This window comes from Rhinolophus hipposideros (assembly GCF_964194185.1).
Source record: "Rhinolophus hipposideros genome assembly, chromosome: 16".
NCBI lineage: Eukaryota > Metazoa > Chordata > Mammalia > Chiroptera > Rhinolophidae > Rhinolophus > Rhinolophus hipposideros.
In genome coordinates, this window is record NC_138062.1 from 43,911,136 (window position 1) to 43,930,671 (window position 19,536).

The 19,536-nt window shown below is 46.4% G+C and overlaps 2 protein-coding genes across 5 annotated transcripts in view; both read right to left on the reverse strand.

Annotated features, from left to right (window-relative positions):
• PIWIL2 (piwi like RNA-mediated gene silencing 2) overlaps positions 1-10,570 on the reverse strand; it is a 65,728-nt gene extending 55,158 nt beyond the window's left edge. Inside the window, exons 1-3 of one of the 2 annotated variants that reach the window (XM_081077317.1) lie at positions 10,449-10,570; positions 7,065-7,101; positions 1,434-1,512 (exon numbers count right to left, since the gene is read on the reverse strand). In XM_081077317.1, the coding sequence (XP_080933443.1) occupies positions 1,434-1,512; positions 7,065-7,090 (105 nt within the window). In that variant the 5' untranslated portion in view covers positions 7,091-7,101; positions 10,449-10,570. Of the gene's footprint in view, positions 1-1,433; positions 1,513-3,338; positions 3,465-7,064; positions 7,102-10,448 lie in introns of those variants that run through there. The other variant, XM_081077318.1, reaches the window with a different exon arrangement.
• Positions 10,353-15,764, reverse strand: POLR3D (RNA polymerase III subunit D). Of its 3 annotated transcripts, none has more exons than XM_081077319.1 (9): positions 15,630-15,764; positions 15,240-15,409; positions 13,905-13,948; positions 13,150-13,301; positions 12,873-12,997; positions 12,510-12,678; positions 11,891-12,156; positions 11,287-11,439; positions 10,353-11,131 (listed from the first exon to the last, which is right to left on the reverse strand). In XM_081077319.1, exons 2-9 carry the CDS (start codon positions 15,402-15,404, stop codon positions 11,009-11,011), a joined length of 1,197 nt encoding a protein of 398 aa, XP_080933445.1. In that variant the 5' UTR covers positions 15,405-15,409; positions 15,630-15,764; the 3' UTR covers positions 10,353-11,008. The 3 variants fall into 3 exon arrangements, with proteins under 3 accessions (XP_080933445.1, XP_080933447.1, XP_080933446.1); XM_081077321.1 differs by having other exon boundaries at positions 15,640-15,760; XM_081077320.1 differs by having other exon boundaries at positions 15,613-15,757.
• Positions 15,765-19,536: the final 3,772 nt, after the last annotated feature.

The window sequence follows — 19,536 nt, forward strand, 5'->3', positions numbered from 1 at the left end:
TTGGTGGCATCAGCTCCAGGCTCTAACCAACTGAGCCAACCGGCCACCCCGCTAGAAAACGTGTCCAACCCCCCCAGAACGGAGGTCTCCAGGGACAGGCCCTCTGTCCTTTTCCCTGCTGCACCTCAGGGAACACCAGGTAACCGGGGACCAGGCTCTTCCCGACCTCCGAGTCGCAGGTCCACGAGGCCTCTTCCAAACCCCTTTAGAACCTATCGATTTTAGGGCGCCTTCCTTCAGGGGCTCCCTTCCCTGTCCGGACCCTCCCCTGATCTCCGAAGGCGCTTTCTTCCCTGAAAGGTGAAACGAGCCTCTTCTCGACTGCTACCAACCTGCCGTAAGTGTCAGCTGCAGGGAAATCAGGCCCCGCGCACGACGACTGACACACAATTGCGAAGTCAGTACTCCAGGTGGACGTCGTTCGGGATCTGACAGGAATTCTTTAACTACACCCTCTTCCACTAACACGGCAGGATAAGCCCCCCTTCCCCAAAGACGAGGGGAGGTCCCCCTGGAACTGCCTGAACTCCTTTCCAGTTCTCCCGGCCTCCCCGTTCGCAGCCTCCTACCGCCGCCGGAAGCATCCGGAACCGCCGGAAGCTAACCGGTCCCCACCCCCCACCGACAGGAGCTGCGACACCCGCCAGGTCCAGGACTTCCGGAATCCTCCCTCCTCTGTCTCCACGGCTCCCTCACCTCCATCGGCCGTCTACTGAGTTGGGCACCTCCTCCAGAAGGCCGTCCCTTCATGGGGACTGTCCCTTTAATTGGCTAGCAGGCAGCCGGCCGACTATAAGGTCCCACAGGGAAGGGCCCCGGGCAGGCGACACCTGCATGCCCCACCCCCAGGACTGAGCTCTGACGTGGGGCAACAGGACTGAGGCCTAACCGGACGGGAGGCCCCTGACGGGAAATCCTACCCCCGAGAAGAGGACCATTCCCCAAACCGGGAGGTCTTGCCCACCACTTCAGTCCAAACCACGCTCTCGCCCACCCAAAACCGCGGAAGTCCACCCTCTATCCCGGCCACCACCTTCCCACCTTTTCGAAGGCTTGCGTCCTCTACACACACGTCCTCAGATAACGACTTCCGGCCCCACCCGCGACCCAGAGCCCCTTGCGCCTGGGGGGGAGAGAAGGTCTGCACTGGGGGTGGAGGGATCCCGCTGGCCACTGTGAGCCCGAGCAAAAGCCCGGCGGCCTACAAGGGAGCGACGTCGGCCTCCCACAGCTGCTTCGCGCCTACTCACCAGCGCCTGCGTTCTTGCCCGCTTCTGCCGGCCTCAGTAGAACCCAGAGCTCAACGCACCTGCCACGCCCAAGGAGCCACATGCTCAGACTCCCATTTCCGGTCCTCTCGCGGGGTCTCTGTGTCTGAGCCCATTGGCCAAACGAAGTGCGGGTCACAATATCCAGCCATTTCATTGGCTCACCTGCAAAAAGAGCCTCTCCCTTTCTAGCAGCCTTGCTCTCCAGGGAGGTACGTCCCAAACTGGTGCAGGAAGTGGGGCCCTACAAGTTAGGAGTGAACCTAAGAGTTAAAATGGTCACGTTTTTAAGATCCTGACCTGCTTTTGGTGCATAACTACTGTAAACAGATTTAGCCTGTATGCTCATGTTGAAATTGACTTGCCCCATCCTTCCCTAGAGAATATAGAGATGTAGGTGGTGAACAGGAAAGAGTAAGGTTGAGTTTATGTTCAAACACCTAATTATGTGATCTCTGCGCTCCACTTTCCTTACATATAAAATACTAATAAAAGCATCCATTGTATGGGTTGTATGGAAATGTACATACATTCATGAGATGTACAAAAAATACTTAGCACAATGAGAAAATTGCCTGCAATAAATGCTATCATTATTTATTGATGCCTGAATCTGCAAGCCAAGAAGAGCTTTCTTCAAACCATATAAAGGTATTGGTGGTTAATTCTGAAATTACAGAATATTTTCACCCAAGGAAATAAAAATGTCTCCCCCCTTCCCAATCATTTTGGCAAATAACTGCACCCCGCTCCAACCTCAGTTTTTCTGAGGTGGTTGGGGTCAAGCTTCAAGAGACCTTGGCTTATGCTGTAGAGACGTACAAATGCTCTGCATGGAATAAGGCAAGAGAAGGCTTTTCCAAGCTTCAGATGTCTCGTACCTTGTTTTAATCCATACATTGAAGGACTCTCCTGTCCTTTCCAAATCAGAACAGAGTTTGAAAATTATTAAAGCAACAGTTGGAGAGAACCAGAAGCTCCAGAAACAGTTCTGCCAGACCAAGATCATTAATGTCCTTGGCTGTCTGATTCCCCTCGGGGATTGAAGTAGTCCCTCCCTGGTGCTTGAGTCATTATTCTCCCTCCACTGTGTCCCATTCCAGTAACTATATATTTACCATTTGTCACACCCAGACTTTGTGTTCAGAAGGATTTGTACAAGAGGAACAGGGGTATTTTTATAAAATTGAATCAATTGTGCTCCTAGTGTCTCAGTCATTTTTCACAGCAATTCAGGACAAAAGAAATACCTAACAATTCCATATATTAACCCCCTCCGCCCCCACCCCCCACTCCCATCCGCTCCAAGGTTGCCTCTAGATGGAGGCTGCCTCCCTTTGCCAAATGCTCCAGCCAGGAAAATAATCAGACAGATTTTTAGCTCAGAGGGGCCACAGGGTTGTGGGGTCACAGAGACAGTGGCACTTCTCCACAAACAGCAGTTACCATTGGTATTTGGGCATTTCTGAATGTTCACAGTACGTTCGTGGAAAACACCAGTGCCGATTACACACTCAGCAGTGGAAGTCAAGAGGACAGCACAAAAAATTGGCCCAAAGCCTGCCCACGAGGGGTTTCCTTCTCCCTGGAGAAGTGAGGGGCAGTCTTCCCCGGGGAGAAAGCGAGGACACTTGAAAAGTCCTTTTATCCCTTGCTCAGAAACATGGTTATCAATTCTCGTCACACACTTACAACCACACACAATAACTCATTCCTTCATTCTTTCAAAAAACATGAATTTGGTGCCTATTATGTGCAAGAAACTCCTTTAAGTTCTGGAGATACACTAATGAAAAAAACAAGTCTCTACTTTCACATAGCTTATGTTCTAGTGGGATATCAGCCAAAAAAAGGACATAGATAGTATGTCAGATGGTGACAAATACTATGGAGAAAAAGAAAGCAGGAAAGAGTCACAAGGAGTGTCACAGATAGGACATTTCTCATTTATGTAGGGTGGCCAGGGAAAGTCTCAGGGACCTGAAGGGAGTGAGGAAACATGAACATATCTGGGGAAAAGGGGTTATAAGTAGGGGGAAAATAATGCTAAACCCCTAAAGCTAGACCTACCTGAAATGTTACAAAAGTAAGTGGGCCTGTGTGCCTGGAGTGGACTAACCAGGAGAGCAGGACATGAGGTCACAGAGGTCATGGACGATGCCATGAGGCCTTGTAGATTGAAGACTTGGCTTTCACTCCGATGAGATGGAAGTGGCAGGATATGGCACATTTTCCCACGATCTCTTTGGCTGTCCTGTTGAGAACAGACTGGTGGGGGAGTGAGGTGGGAAGGGGTGCAGAAGCAGGCCCAGCACTTAAGAGGCAATTGCAAAAATCCCACAAGAGAGGATGTTAGTTTGGTCAAGAGTGATAACGCTAGAAACAGGGAGAAGCCATAACATTCTAGATAGATTTTTTTCCTAATTATTCTTTTAGAAATTATAACCAAAACACCATTATCTCAGCTAAAAAACTAACAATAATTATTCACTATTATCGAATATCTAGTCAATATGCAAATATCCTAAATTGCATCATGATTTTCAAATTTTGTTAGATATATCGAAGATAAACAAAGCCAGATACTAAAGTAGTGAAAACAGATTTTATTTAATGACTACTGACAGTAGGGAAAATGGAAAGCCCATTCTGATTTGCAAAGAGGTGACTGGGCATTTTAAAGGGAGAGTAGGGGCAGTGAGGAGAGCAGGACTCACGTGGAAAATTACAAAAGGTGGTCATTCATTGTAACTGTGACTAGGCCAGCAGTGTCAGTTGCTGGAAATTATGGAAGTTAGGATGCTTTCATTCCAGAGACAGTAAGAAAGACGCCTTCTCATTCTTGATGATATTTCAAAGGACTGATTTTCAGGTCCTTGAGAGACACTCTAGGGTTACAGATTATACACATATATCTCAAAAAAACAGAATGAGGATTCACAATTATAAGCCCTTTTTAGTAAATGCTCTAGAAGGGAAGTCAGGGGCCTACGTCAGGTGCTAGCTAGAACAAATAGCAATTTCTGGGACAGCTTTGAACTCTTCCAAACAGAAACTCAGAAGGGGCTGGGTTGTGCCAGGGACGTGGCCTCAAGCTGCTGGAAGCCACGTTGAAGTCTGCTCTAGACTCAGGCAAGGGCTTTGAATGGACTTTCCATACTGAGTTTTCTGCAGTTCTCAGAATCTGTATCCAAATAAGGTCTGCACATTGCAACTGAGTGATATCTCTTACATCTCTTTTCATCTAAAACTTCCTCCTTCACTCTTCCCTTTTATTCCCCTTAATTTGTTGAAAACACAGTCATTTGTCCTGGCAACACAGTCAGGATTTTGCTGACTGGACTCTCCTGGGTTATTTCTGGCCTCGGATTTCCCAAAAATTGGTAATTAGGGCTGATTTGCCTACTAGACATGCAAGAAGAGATGGGACAATTGGCAGCTGGAGACCATCAGCCTAGGAGACAGGAGAGAGGTCCAGGCTGGAGATAATAAACCAGGAGTCTCAGACATAGAGATTTGGAAGCCATGATTGTGGACGAGATGGCTGAAGGAATGAGAGTGGACAGACAAGAGCATCGCCTGAGCCCTGAGCACTCCCATGTTTACAGCTGGGCAGATGGGGAGGTACCAGAAAAGGATATGAGGGGCACATACAGCAAGACAAGCAATAGTTAGGACAGTGACCCCAAAGCCAAGAAAAGAACGTATTTAATGAAGGGTCATCAACCACGTCGAATGTGCTAACAGAGTCAGTAAAATAAAAATTGAAAATTTACTACTGAGTGTGGAAAAGGCCTCTCTGATGACCTTGAGAAGAGCTGTGAGTGGAGTAGTGAAAGACTGACTGCAATGGCTTTAAGAGAGAATGGACGACAGGAAGTGGGGACAAGTAAAGACAACTGTTTGAAGAAATTGTGCTGCGAGGAGAAGCAGAGAAAACAGGTGATAACTGGAGGCCAATGCAAGCCTGAAGGGAAATTTGTTGATTTCAAGATGGATCCATAGCAGCCTATTGCTATCCGGAGAGGCTGATCTAATAGAGGGGGAAACTGGGGTGTGGTGGGAGGGTTGGGGGGCTGCTGAGCCATCTCCTTTGAACAGGTGAGAGGAGACGGAATCCCGTGTCCCAGTGAAGGGTCCGGTCTCGGAGGAGTGCAGACGGTTCACCCACTGTAACAGGAGGCAGACCGTGCACCTGGACACAGCCGCAGAGACGTAGATGCCGAAGTGGGAACGTGTGGAGTTCTACTGCTTCTGTTCTCTTTACGCAACAAGCGACAGTCTCATCAGCTGAGAAGGGAGAGGTATTGGAGGACTTAGGAAAAGGTTAGGAAGTACTCTCTGGGCAGCGGGGAGTAAATGGACTAGAAAATGTAGTAGAGCATTGGTTTTAAGGTGAGAGCACTCAGCTTGGTTGTGGGTGATTCTCCAGCCAACTTCAGGCCCTCAGGGCAGATGCTGAGCAGCTGGACTTACTTAGACTTACCCAAAACGAGGGTTTTGTCTGATGAGTAAGACAGGCCTGGCAAGAACAGAGTGTGCCAGGAAGTGGTTACAAGAGCAGCACGTGGTTTCCACGTTGCACTGGAGTTCTTCTGTTACGAGTGGGATCAGTAGTTGTTCAGTTCTTCTTAGAGTAAGTTAAATAGATGTGACAGAGATTGCTGGTTGTTCCTCAGTGTCCACTCTTCTCTTCTTCCATGATAATGAACCTTGGCTTTAGGAGGGTAGCCGCTTATTCCAGAAAAAGACTGCATTTCTCAGCCTCCTTTGAGGCCAGGGGTGACCATGTCACTACTCTCTGGACAATGGTACGTAATCATAAACGTAATGGGACAGCTTCCTGGAACCTTCCTGCAAGGAGATATAACACCCTGCCATCTAGCAAGGGGTGGGGGGTGCTGGATAGGAACCTTCCATTCATCTGGCTGCCTGGGTGGGGATGCGATGACTGGAGCTGTGGTCTCCAACTCAGAATGTGAGGATGAGGGCCACGGCCTGACACAATGGAACATAAGCTGCAAGGAACCTAAGACCCTTGGGCTTTGTGAAGCAAGAGCTGTGCAAACTGTTCATACTTAGTTTTTACAAGAAAGACATAAACTTCTATTTGTTTAAGCCACTGTTATTGGGGGGCTCTTATTTCTCAGACCTGAACCTAATCCTAACTGATATTTTGGAGGAAATTTTTAAACAAAGAAACATACCTATTTTAAATATCTCATTTGAACTTATCACTTTAAATGGACATTCATCCACTTATAAATGGACATTCATCTTTTGGTGTCGGGACAAGTCCTTTCCTTGGAGTATGGTGGGTCCACTGGTTAACGCTCCACGCAAACTACACGCACTCATAATACACTGCTAAGATCATCAGTTTTGGTTTCTTCAAAAGCAGAATGAGAAGTCAAAGCACTAGAGAACGTGTGAAGCAATCTCAATGCAGAAGTACCCTGGATGTTTACAGTTTCTCCCATCTTTACATTTATCTTGCCAAAACTTAATTCCACACTGTTTTTTAGCAGCTCGCCTTTAATAAGTTTTTCGAAAGCATTTACCTTAGTTTCCATAGAAATAGGAACTTTCTTTTAGCGCTTGTATTTTGTCCATTTATGTAATATGTAATTAAATTACGTATGTACTCTATTTTCACCAGAAATACTTTCTTTTAGCACTCACATTTTACTAGTTTATACAATGTTCCATTGAGTTATTTTGTCACAATCATGGACACACAACTGGCAAAAACAAGCTTGGGAAAAACACAACTGACTTGGAAAGCATGTAACCTACCTGTGGGAGTAGTGGGTTCTTCTCATGTGAGCCCTCTCTGATGTTTGAAGGAGGGAAGAGAGAGAACATTAGTTATCTATTCAGAGGGTCAGTAAGTACAGGTCAGGAGTTCTACTTAGTACCTTTTCCCATTTGTATGTTTAAAAACAGAATCTCAACTATACATTTAACTTTACAAACATGAGCATCTCTTATGCACTGATGACGGGCATGTGAACAGGTATGAGCAGTCTGGAGGGCAGTGTCTTTCCAAAGCCTTAAAAAATGTCATAGGATTTGATTCAGCAAAGGCATTTTAAATAAAGATTCCTAAGGTCATAAAGTGAGCATATTGGCAACATTTAATGACAAGATTGTCTATCACATCATTTTTTAAAAAGTGAACAACTGGAAAAACCAAAATGTTCCCAAATTGGGGATTGTTTGGGTGCATTTTGATAGTCCAAAGATGGGTTCTAATACAGTCATTACTGCGATGCTGCACAGGGCAAGAGGCATTTCCAAAAGAATTCCTGATTATCCTGCCCTGAGGAAAGGTTTGAGACTGAATGAGCAATTTAACTGGATCCTGTGGGGAGGTCTGGGAGGATTAAAGGATGCTGTCTTTAATTCTTTCAGCTAGCTCAGAAATATCTGAAGTATAATATGCTCATTAACATGGAAGAACTACACATATGTCTGAGTGAGATAAAGTACACGATAAAACAGCATAATGTTTAAATCATTTTATATAATACACACAATTTTAAGAGTCTGAAAGAAAGTGCACTAAAATGTTAAAACTGGTTTATATAGTAGAAAAGGCAATTGAACGTTTAAAAAATACTACTTAGATGTATTTATGATACTCCTGCAATAGACAGTAATTTTTTAACATGGTGACAACTCTTATGGGCTGTTGACCTATCATTCCTTCCTCTTCGCTACTAATAAAACCGTGTCAGGCCACAGAATGCCCAGTGACAGGGGAGAAAGTGGTGCACCCATCCCTCTTTGCCAGTGCCCAGTCTAAGGGTGGGTATGTGGCCCAGCTCTCTCAGGGAGACACCAGGGCAAGTCTCTTTGGGCCTCTGAGGAATATCCCTCCCTGCTAAGAGCAGAATGAGGAGGAAGTGTCTTTATTGCTGTCTCCTTTGCTCTCTGCTTGACTTGGACAGTCGTGGGAAGAAATGACGCTGAGCCGTAGCAGCTACTTTGTAACACTGAGGATAGCAGAACAAATGGATCCAAGAAACTCTTGATGAGACTGTGGCTACCACCCAATTCTGGAACCACCTATCTCCGGTGAGATACCTAAACCTCCTTACTGCTTATGTCACTGTCAGTCTCATCTCTGTTACTTGTGCTGACCACATCCTGATAGAAGCACCTTCTGTCTGGCACCAAGTAAATGCTTTAAGTCCACTCCAATTTAAAAGCAACCCTATTAAAAAGCTACTGCTATCTCATTTTTGTAGAACATAAATAAAACTGAGCTTAGGAAAGGTTAAGTAATTTTCCCCAGTGTGACTGGTGTAGTTGGATTCAAGCTCAGCCCTGATTCTAAAGCCCACGTGTCACTTAACCACAGTTAAGAAATGAACAAGCCTATAGTTCCCTCTTTCGGTGTCTTAGCAAAATGCATACACACAGATGCAGATAGGAAACCATTGGCATTCATATACCAAGGTGGCTTTGGGCCTTTTACTTCCAGTATTTGTACTGATTTGTTGGTAGGAACGTATATGCTTCAGAGGCTCAGCCAAGAAAGCAGATTTGCCTTGACTTTCTTCCACTCTTTTATTGATGACATCCAATCTGTGTATCAGGGAATAGAGACAGGCATAGGGACTTTGATGCAGGGCTCTAAACATTCAATTCCCAAGATACTTGAAATGATGAACGTGAAAGTGTTACATGCTCCTCCTCAAACTTTCTTGGACGAGTCAAAGAACTAAAGACTGCAAAATCCCAAACATCTAACGAGGCAGGGCCTTCGAGTTAGCCCAAAAAAGCAGCAGAGTGTTTCTGAACCAAAGAAACAGAAAAGAGAGGATTATAATGGAGACCCACTGGCAGTATATCAGCTATTTAAAAGCAAGCATCAGGGCCCAGAGAACAAAAAGCAGTTGGCTCCTCATAGCTCAGCCTTAGACCAAACAGGACTTCCACATACATGTCTCCAAGGAACCCTTCTGCTCCAGTCCTCTATAGTGAGAAGAAAGCAGACTACACTATCTAACAGAACTTCCGTGAGCTCTCAGATACAGAAGGGGAATGTGGTAACTAAACATTCAATCCCCCGCAATACTAGATACTAGCTGCCTAGATACTAGCTAGGCAGCTTGAGGAGCTCAGCAAAGGAAAAGCCCCAGCCATGACAGAAGGAAGATGAGACTAAAGGCAGGCATATCCATCTGGGGTCACCTGAACGTCAGGAGTCGTCGTTATTGAGCCTGTGTGGTCCGTCTGTTCCAGAAGCAGCGTGCTAATGAAGCTCACAGCAAGGGGAGCTGTGACATCGGCCTGTGATGACCACAAACACTGCTGCAGGAGGCTTTCCCCGATCTCCGAGACAGCTCTGCACACTGAACCAAGGGAAAACCCAGCCCTGTGGGCAAAGGGTGGGGCAGACAAGCTGCGCCTCCAAGGACTACACATCGGAAGGGTCAAGAGTGTGATGACCTGGTGAAGGAACAGGACCACAGACCCAAAAACTAAGAAGCCAGCGTGGCCAGTGGGGACTGGGCTCTAAGCTGAGTGGGCGGACCCGATGATGCTAGGACAGGGGACAGAAGTGCACCTCTTAAATTCAAAGCTTTTGAAGTGGGAGGTCATCTGCCAAACGTCAAGGATGCCATTACTTAATAAATCTCTAATTTGTATCTTACTAAGCGTTGTTTTTCAGCAGTATGACTTAGTGTGGTGATGATTCTCTATGGGAATTATTAATCTCTTTTCTGAGACTACTTAAAAGGAATCCGGGCTACTTATTGCAGGGGTGAGGGTAGGGAATGAGTCCTCGGACCATCATGTCACCCAAAGGCATTCACAGGATGCTGGGTGACGTGACTTCTTCACTTCTGAAAGAACTTATAGCTAGCACCTCACAGCAAAGAACAGGAAGCATTTGGCTAAGAGTGTTCAGGAGAAAAAGGACATAGGAGGGCCCGAACCTATACCTTCAGAGCATCAGGGCCAGTGTGGGGATGGGAGGTGGAGTCAGAACGCAGGGACAAAGCAGCCCTGTTCACTTCCTGTGAGACGCTCGGATTCTCTATTTTGGTTGAAAACAGACTCAGGCAAAGGGAAGGGAAATTAACATTTATTGAGTGCCTATTGTGTATGTCTGGCCCTGTGCAAGGAGTTTTCATCTATAATCTTCCATGTAATCCTCACACCAACCTTGTGAGGTAGGTATTCTCCTCGTTTCTGTCAGATGAGTAATATGAGGTTCAGAAAAGTTAGGTAGTTTGTCCAAGGTCACACAACTAGTTGCTGACAGAGCTGGAACTGAGTACTCAAAAATTCCCTGCTCCCTCTCCGACACTGCCCCTCAGAAGAAAGGGGGGAGCATGAGTAGCAGCAGCAGTCCCCACCCTTCCCACCGTGAGAACCAGGATGGTCACCACGAGAATGAGCCTGTACTTTTCCACAGACCCTCCCCTCTCTACCTGGGGAAGATGCACTCAGTTGACAAGACATAAATATAAAAATAAATAGAAGGGACAAGTGCCCCAGCAGCAAGGACACGCAGTATCCACACTGTGGGAAAGTCACTGTGCCATTCACAGCTGCTGTGGGAGGGAGCCATGTGGGCCCTGTGGGGAAAACTGGGACAATGGCTGCCAAAGGCTGGAGTGGGTGGGCTGACAGGCCCCTTCTGGGTCACACAGATTTTAGAACAAAACGTCTGGGGAAGGCAGCAGCCGTGGGCAGTCACCAACATCCTCCATCTGCTCATTTTACCGGTGTTTGTGATCCAAGAGGGATTCAAAATCAGGGGAACATACAAGTTTGTGCTTTATGTGTCCCAGGACTGTCATCTCCCCTGTCCTACTGTCTCCAAGGCCCACGGACACCAGCTCCTGCCAATCAACAAAGAAGGTGATGAGATCCAAAATCACAAAGCCCATCACACAGTCCTGATAAGCCTAAGAACCCTTCTCCCTTATTTAGCACTGATCTGCCAACACTCCTCAACCTCTTCAAGAGCCTCTGCCCTGCCCCTACGGGCTCTCACCTGCAGGAAAGAGCAGGTGGTTCCCATTGTTACGTCCAGAGTCACCTTGCCCAGGAGGAGTTGCACCTTTCCTGACTTGCGGATGAGCAGCTTGCCAACCTGACCCTCAGTCAGGTTAGCAAGGGTACAAACATCTTCTGCCAGCCTGGCTTCCTGTGAAGAGAATCAGGGGATGGAACAGGGGTAAGGAGTTGTTTCCTCCATACTTCATGACTAAACCCTTTCGGAAAGGAAGGAGGCAGCAACGGTTAGCATGAGGTCTCCAAAGAGGGCCTTTTCCTAGGGCTGCCTGCCATTGGTTAAAAAACAAAACCCACAGCCAACAAGTAAACAAATCAACAAAATATCAGGAACTGCTCAAACTGGGTGATGGCACATGAGTTTATGTTCTCTCAATCGTACATGTTCAAAATATTTCATTGTAAAAAGTGAACATACATATAATTGGGGTTGAAGTACAAAGCCCCAAGCCTCTCGTGGAAAGAAAGAAAAAATGTGTATTATCCTGCATTTCAGCAAGGGTGGCACAGTTTTGCTTTCCCCTACAGGTCGCTGGACCACCCCACCCCTGCCACAGTTTCACAGAACTCATCCCTGAGCATACCCGGTCTTTCTCCTGCTTCATCACCACCATCTGTCCATCCTCGCTCTGCACTTCCATCTTGATAGGCTTGATGTCCTGAGTCGGCGGCTGGCCAGGGAGCGTGTCTGGCAGCTGGAAGAACAGCAGCTCTTCCTCCTGCGTCAGGCTCAGCTCCCTGAGCAGCTCTGCCACAGATACGTCTTTCGGGAGGCCCGGAGTCTTTCTCGCTGCTCTGGGGGTAGTTTTCATCTTGGCCTCATCCTCCTCATCTCGCGGCTCCTCTTTCACTGCCCGAGGTAACACAAATGGAAGTACCATCAAGTGGCCGCCCTCCATGCCATCTCATCGTACCCATCCCTTCACCCCCTGGTTATTCCACTGTCAGTCAGCCAGGAAGGAGGAAAACACTGGTTGTAAAAAGGGATCCAGGAGTCGTGTGACTTAATCTAACAAGGGATGTCGGAGGCTAGGACCACCATCCATGTCAACCCTCTGAGAGTGAGATGTTAGTGTCTGCTCAGGCCATTCCACCTGGAATGGCAGAGGACCTGCTTATGAGCAGCAGTCTGGGAGGCTCCTTCCTGGGGCGGCTTCCTGGAGGGCAGCCACAGAAGAGATGAGACGGTAACTGACAGACTACCTTTCACAACAGGCACGTCCACCTCCATGTCCTCTTCCTTGGGGCCAGCCAGCCAAGGTTTAACATCTGGCTCTTCATTCTCTTCCTTAAACAGCCACCCTGAGTGAGCCAGCGGCAGCTGCACAGGCATGTTTCGAGTGTCATTCCTCAGCCCAGGGTCATCGATGAACTGCCAGAAAAAGTAGGGGTGGGGGCTGTCACACAGCCTGGCCAGCATGCACATAACTGGATTGCAATCTACCTTAGCCCTTTTCTAACCGAAGATTCCTGCTGCTCATCAGGCTTCTTCCCTCAACCCTGGCTCCCAGAGGCCCTTTCCACAGCTACAAAGAAGGCCCCTCCGACTAGCCTGCTGGTACCCACATCATCCTTCTCCAGCATGCGCAGGATCTGTTTTGTTTCTTCATCCGTTTCCCTCTTCTCTTTTTTGATGTTGATGATATGAGAGGGCCCCATGTCCGACACATCCACTGTCTTATCCCAGTTGCCTGTGGGAAAACATCCAGCTCACCAGGGGAAAGGAAGAGGTCATTAGCAAGGAAAACTAACCTGGGAGCTGGGAAATTCCACTGCCCTTGCCCTTCTTTCAGGCCATCTGAACTAACATCCACTGATCCCTTTCTCCCTAGCGCGTTTGTACCCTTTTTCTTCATCATTTCAGCTGGGCCCTGCTCAAAGATGGAGTGAGACTGGATCACTTCTGGGCGACCCCGGCCCCGTCCATGCCCTTCTCGCTGTCGATCTCTATCCCTTTCACGCTTCTCCTTCTTGATGGTTACTTCTTCCTTAGGCCTGGAAAAGAGAATGGATTAAAGGACAGCACTCACTTACGTACCCTGCCTCAGAGAACTGGTATTATTTTCCCACACCATTCTGCTCTACTTCAGCCAATAACTACATCATGAGAAACAGAACCCAATACAACATCTAGTACCTTTTACACTTCCTTGATGGGGCAGTCTTTTGAGTTTGCTTTACTTTATCTTATTGTTTGTGAATATATGTTAGAACTATAACTCAAAAGTTAAATTATAGTGACAGCTCCAAAATGTGGACTTTTTTGTATTGATTGAAAGCAGGAAGGCTGTAATGCAAAATAACTTCAGGGAAAACTTGATACATCTTTGCCTAAACTAGTGGCTCTCAACTCTGGCTATAAAAGGTAATCACTGTTTCATTGCAAACAAATTAAACCACAATTTCTGGGACGGACCCCCAGGCATCAGTATTGTTTCCAAGCTTGCACATTAGAATCATCTGGGAGTCAAGGTTGAAAATCACTAGTGAAAAGAACTAAATACATACACAAATTTAAATTTCTGGGCAACATACTTAGTTATTTCCCAAAAGACCCAAATTCAGAGCAATAAGTACTCAGAAGGCCTAGTTACTTACTCTTCCTTGATCTTCCGACTGATGATATTTGGTGTGAAGGTTTTCTGAAAGTAAAATACAGGAGTCACTGATTTGGTAAATTCTGATCCCAACATACAGAGGAAAAACTCCCAAAGGGCTTCTTATGTGGACCTAGACCACCATGGCTCTTCTGCGCATTCCACACTGTTGTCAAAGATTTACAGAAAAAGACTCATGCTTGTAAAGGAAAAATGTCATGTCATGGTGGCAGTAGCGTTATACACAGAAGAAAGGGGCACCAAAAACCATTTAAACTAGCAGCCTCAGCTTTTGTTCTCTGAAAGGAGAGCCCTCAGAAATCTAAGAGCAAAGGAATTTACCGTGTTTCCCTGAAAATGAGACCTAGCCGGACAATCAGCTCTAATGCGTCTTTTGGAGCAAAAATTAATATAAGACCTGGTTATATATTGTATTATACCTGGTCTTATATTATATAGGACCCGGTCTTATGTTATAGTAAAATAGTAAAATCGTCAATATCATAGGGAAAGAGCTCTAGCAGCAAGGCTCAAGTAGGAAAGGAGATCTGCGGGCACTCACAAACATGATAAATTAGACTGCCACCAGAATTTCCCTAAACAAACTTTAAGTCTTTAAAAACTGGCTGCTTTAAGCTTCTGTCATCGCCCTCACCTCTCCACTTTCAGGGCAATTCTTTACAGGTATTGTTATTGTTACACCATGTTTAGGCCAGGAGCAGAAACCTTATCTTAAAAGCCATCTTGTCTTGATCCTGTCTTGCTTTATCTCCTAGGGGCCTGTGATCAGCCTGGGCGGTCTGGACAGCGACCTGGGGCCAGGGTGTGGAGCTGGAGGGCTTGGTCATGCCCTGAAACCCTCTGTGAACAAAACCCCCCTGCAGCCTTGAAGGGTGAACAGCCTCGTTTACCCCTCCTAGAAAACTCCATACTCCTCTTTGCCGGCGAGGTTACGGTCTTTTCCCTCTGCCCTAGCCTGACCTCCAGCAGCGCAAACAGCCAAATGCTAATAGCCCCGTCTGGGTCTCCCGCGACGCACTCGGCCAGCAGTGCCCAACAGTCACACACCTAACGGGAGAGGAACAGAGCCTCTCATGCCAAGAGCAGGATTCATGACACTCTAGACCTGAAGTCTGCACCGTGGGACCCACGGCGAATTCAGAACTCTGCAAAACTGCGGGCAAAGTTTATGCCCGCGTGACTCTCACGGGTTTTAAGAAACAAAACACCTGGGGACAAGAGATCCGGAAGGCCCACCATCACGCATGGATCACCGCGGGCCCTACGTGAACATCAGTTGATCCCCAGGGGCCTGGAATTCAAGGTGGTCGGATACCTTCTTGACTCCCCCGAGGGTGAGGTCCCTGGAGCGGATGGAAGGAAGGCGGCCCGGGGTGAGCGGGGGAGCCGGCCGCCGCCCGATCAGCCCCCGGGCCCCAGAGAGGAGGGGTCGGGGCCCTCCCTGAGCGCTGGGCTCGCCCGCGGCGTTTCCTTCCGACATGTCGCCTGGGAGGGGAGAGAAAAAGGACGACAGTCAATCGAGGGGACTGACACGCAGACCCTGGGCGGAGCCCCACCCCCCTGGCCGCCCGCCCCTCAGTCAGCGCGTCCCTCCCGCAGTGTCTCAGCTCCTCCCCTCCCACGTGGCTACTCCCGGGGCCACCCGGGCTAACGCCTTTGGCGCGCCCTCTCCCCACGTCCCGGCTCACTTGAGGCAGCCACGCACCCCAGCACACCCGGACTGCAGCTCCACACGCCGCGCGTTCCAACTTCAGCTCCGGCGCGGCCCACCGCCGGCGCTGGGTCTCGGCACCAGGCGGAAGTCTGCGTGGCGGGACCCGGGCGCCGCCATCTTGCCGCGAGGCGGAAGTGAGGTCGGTGGGCGGGGCTGGCCACAGTATTTATCCGGCGGCGCCCCGCTCGCCTCCGCCTTCTCTTCCCGGTTCTTCCCGGAGTCGGGAAAAGCTGGGTTGAGAGGGCGAAAAAGGAAGAGGGGACAGGTCCAGGTTGCGCCACAGTGCAGCGCTCGGGGGTCTTGGCTCGAGGCGGTGGGTGGGAGCGTCCAGCGTAGGGTCCGTGGGCCTTGGCAGCCGCCGACACAATGTGATGATTCTCCACCCGGGGGCAGTGGGGTCGCAGCTCCGGGAGTGGCGAGGGGCGCGGGGCGGAGAACAAGACCCCGACTCCGAGTCGCGAGCCCTGGCCGGGCCGAGCCGCGCCTGCGGGCTCGATGGTGACCTTAGAGTGGTCACTGCACCTCCGGGCAGCGGCCTCGCCCTTGCTGGGGGGCCCGAGTTGGGGCTTTGAGCGCAGCTCTGGAGCAGCAGCCGCGGACCCGCCGCGGACCTACCTGATGGTACCCGCCCGGGGCTCAGGACCGCGGGCCCTGGGGTGCGCTCTTCATCCGAACCTGGAACCTGAAAAACGGAGTTTGCTCTGCAGGGAGGGACCAATTTAAAGAACTTTTATTGTGATTCCGACGTTTGTAATTTAACAATAAAAAAAATTGTCCATTACTGTTATTCCCCCCCACTCTCATCCCTAAATCACGTGGAAAGCCATGTAACGACATTACGAAAAGTTTGAAGAAAGGCAAATATTTCTGCTAGAATTCCACATGGACTACTAATAAGACTTTCGTAATGTGGTCCACTCCCCTTCACAGAGCTGTCATATTGTACTTCAATTTTGAATAACATTTTTTTTTCAAATAACATTTCTTTGTTGCTGTGTCAAAAGACTGCTTACTTCTTGGGTGGCTATGTCATGACTTGTCTAAATATTTTTGTTTGGACACTTAGATGGTTTCGTTTCCCTGTTGTAAATAACGCTGTAGTGGACATCTGGTGCATTTAACATTTTTCTTGTTTTGGATTGTATCCCTAGGACAAATTTCCAGACTTGCCATAACTGGCCAAAAGAAGACATACTTTGTTTTAAAGGGAATTTTTTATTTGGAGACAATTGTAGACACACGTGCAGTTGTAAGAAATAATGCAGAGAACCCAAGGACCTTTTACTCAGTGTCCCTCAATAGTAACATATTGCAAAACTATAATACAATATCAAAACCAGAATATTGCCATTACTACTCAAAATACATTTCCATCACCACAAGGATCCCTCTAATTGCCCTTTTATAGCCATACTTCCCACTCTCCCACCCAACCCTGGCAACCACTAGTCTCCATATTTATACTTTTGTCATTTCAAAAGTGAAAGTCATTCAGAAATGGAATCACATAGTATGTGACTTTTGGGATTGCTTTTTTTCACTAAGCATCATTCCCAGGAGATTATCCAAGTTGGTGTTTATCACTAGTTCACTCCTTTTTATTGATGAGTATCCATGCTTTATTTAACCATTTACCCTTTGAAGAACATCTGGGCTATTACGAATAACGCTGCTGTGAACATACATGTACAGGTTTTTGTGTAAACGTAAGTTTTCATTTCTCTAGGATAAATGTCGGTGCAATTGTTGGGTAGTTATATGTGTAGTTTTATAAGAAACTGCCAAACCATTCCACAGTGGCTGCACCATTTTGAACATGCACATTTTGTGTTTTTTCATCCTTATTGATAAATTGCTTTCAAAAAGGTTGTGCTAATATCCATCACTAAGTACTAAGTACTAAGAATTTGTACTTATATAGTATGTAAAAATATGGTTTTTTTCCCCACATCCTTTTGGGTCTTAAAATTTTAAACTTGTTTTGCCAATTTTGTAATATATTAATATTTAATGTTGGTTTCTAGCCAGACTTTTTTCAACTTTTCTCCATATTGTTTTTTTTTTTGTTTTTTTTCGTAATCGTATTCTTTTTTTGGGGGGAAACAATGTGTTTTTCCAGGACCCATCAGTCGATGTCCTTCAATCTAGTTGGGGAGCGTGCAGCTCAACTCCAAGTCCAGTCCCTGCTTTCAATCTTAGTTGCAGGGGGCGCAGCCCACCATCCCATGCTGGAATTGAACTGGCAACCTTGTTGTTAAGAGCTGGTGCTCTAATCAACTGAGCCATCCAGCTGCCCCCACATTTGTTTTATGATAACCAAACCTAACCAAGTAAAAACTCATCCTCTCCCCTACAGAACTTCACACAGTGACTGTTAACTTCTGACTGGAGCATTAGATGATAGAAATTGCTTTGATTTCATTCTCTGGGCTTTGAAGTCCACCAGCCTTTTAGTAGCTCCTTATTTTTTAATTTTTATTTATATATTTATTTTTACAAAGACACCCATTGTAAGAAATTTGGAAAATTTTAAAAAGCAACTAGGAGAAAATTAAAATCACTTCTTATTCTCCCATCAACTGTTCTATATACTTGAAGTTGTTTCTCTATGCATGTAGATTTTTTTATTAGTTTCAGGTGAAGAAAATAATGTAATAGACATTTACACCCCTCACAAAGTGATAACCCCCGTCCCCCAATGTACTACCCTTTGATATGGTATGTAGCTGTTACAATTCCACTGACTCTATTCCTTATGCTGTACTCCACATCCCATGAATATATACATATGTATGTATATATGTATACACACACATATACATATATATAAAATAGTTGACATTCCATATTGTTCAGCTTCAGGTGTTCTGTGCAGTGGTCAGACATCTACACCATCCATGAAGTGGTCTCCCTAATAAGACAAGTGCCCATCTGATCCCCTACAAAACCTTTACAACATTATTGATTATATTCCTGAAACTGTATTTCATATCTCCGTGGCTATATTGTGATTACTAATTTGTACTTTCTAATTCCTTTCCCTTCTCCCCCATCCCCACCCCCTCCTACCTAACATGTAGATTTTTAAAAATTGAGATATCTTGCCTTTTTTGAGATAATTGAGAATATCTGGATTTTTCTCAACAATAAACATTTTTTCTCAACAATAAACATTTTTCTGAGTTAAGTATGCTTCTAAATTATGATTTTTAATGGCTAAATAGTACTCCACATTGTTGTCTTGCAGTGTGACTTAACCAGTTTCCTTCCTGCAGTGCTTATTGGATTTCCATGGCATTTCTCACCCCAAAAGGACAAGAGGGGAGAAGACTTAAATCAAGTCTTCCACCTTTTACATTTGGGAAGTTACTTCCTGATAATGATTATTATAATTTCCCCTTAAGGAGCTTCTCCAACCTTCTCTCATCAGGTGAATATCAGCACGTTTCTGCTTTTTTTCTTTACTTGCTTCAATACCTCCCTCTTCATTTTCTTCCAAAGAGTGTTCATTCTTTTATCTAGATTCAAAAGAAATTTGTAAATCATTACTGGCTGAACCCCGTGTAATCACATCTGTGATTCTACCGATCTCAATTTGTTATTAGTGACATTTTATTGCATTTTGTTTTTATATACTCATATTTCATAGTAAACACAATAATCTCATTCTTTTCTGATGACTTTATTGAAACTAATAATCAAACTCTTAAGAACAAATATAGTTTTCTGGGTTACAGTGCAGGTTTCAGAAGGTATAAACAGATTCTGTCAAAAGGCTGTTCCTGTAAATTCTTGGGTGTTGCAAACACTAAATGAATAAGGGACTGTTTTGAATACATATCAGTAGAATAAGAGGAATGTGTGGCATGAGAATGCTATCCAAGTTCAAGCTATTACA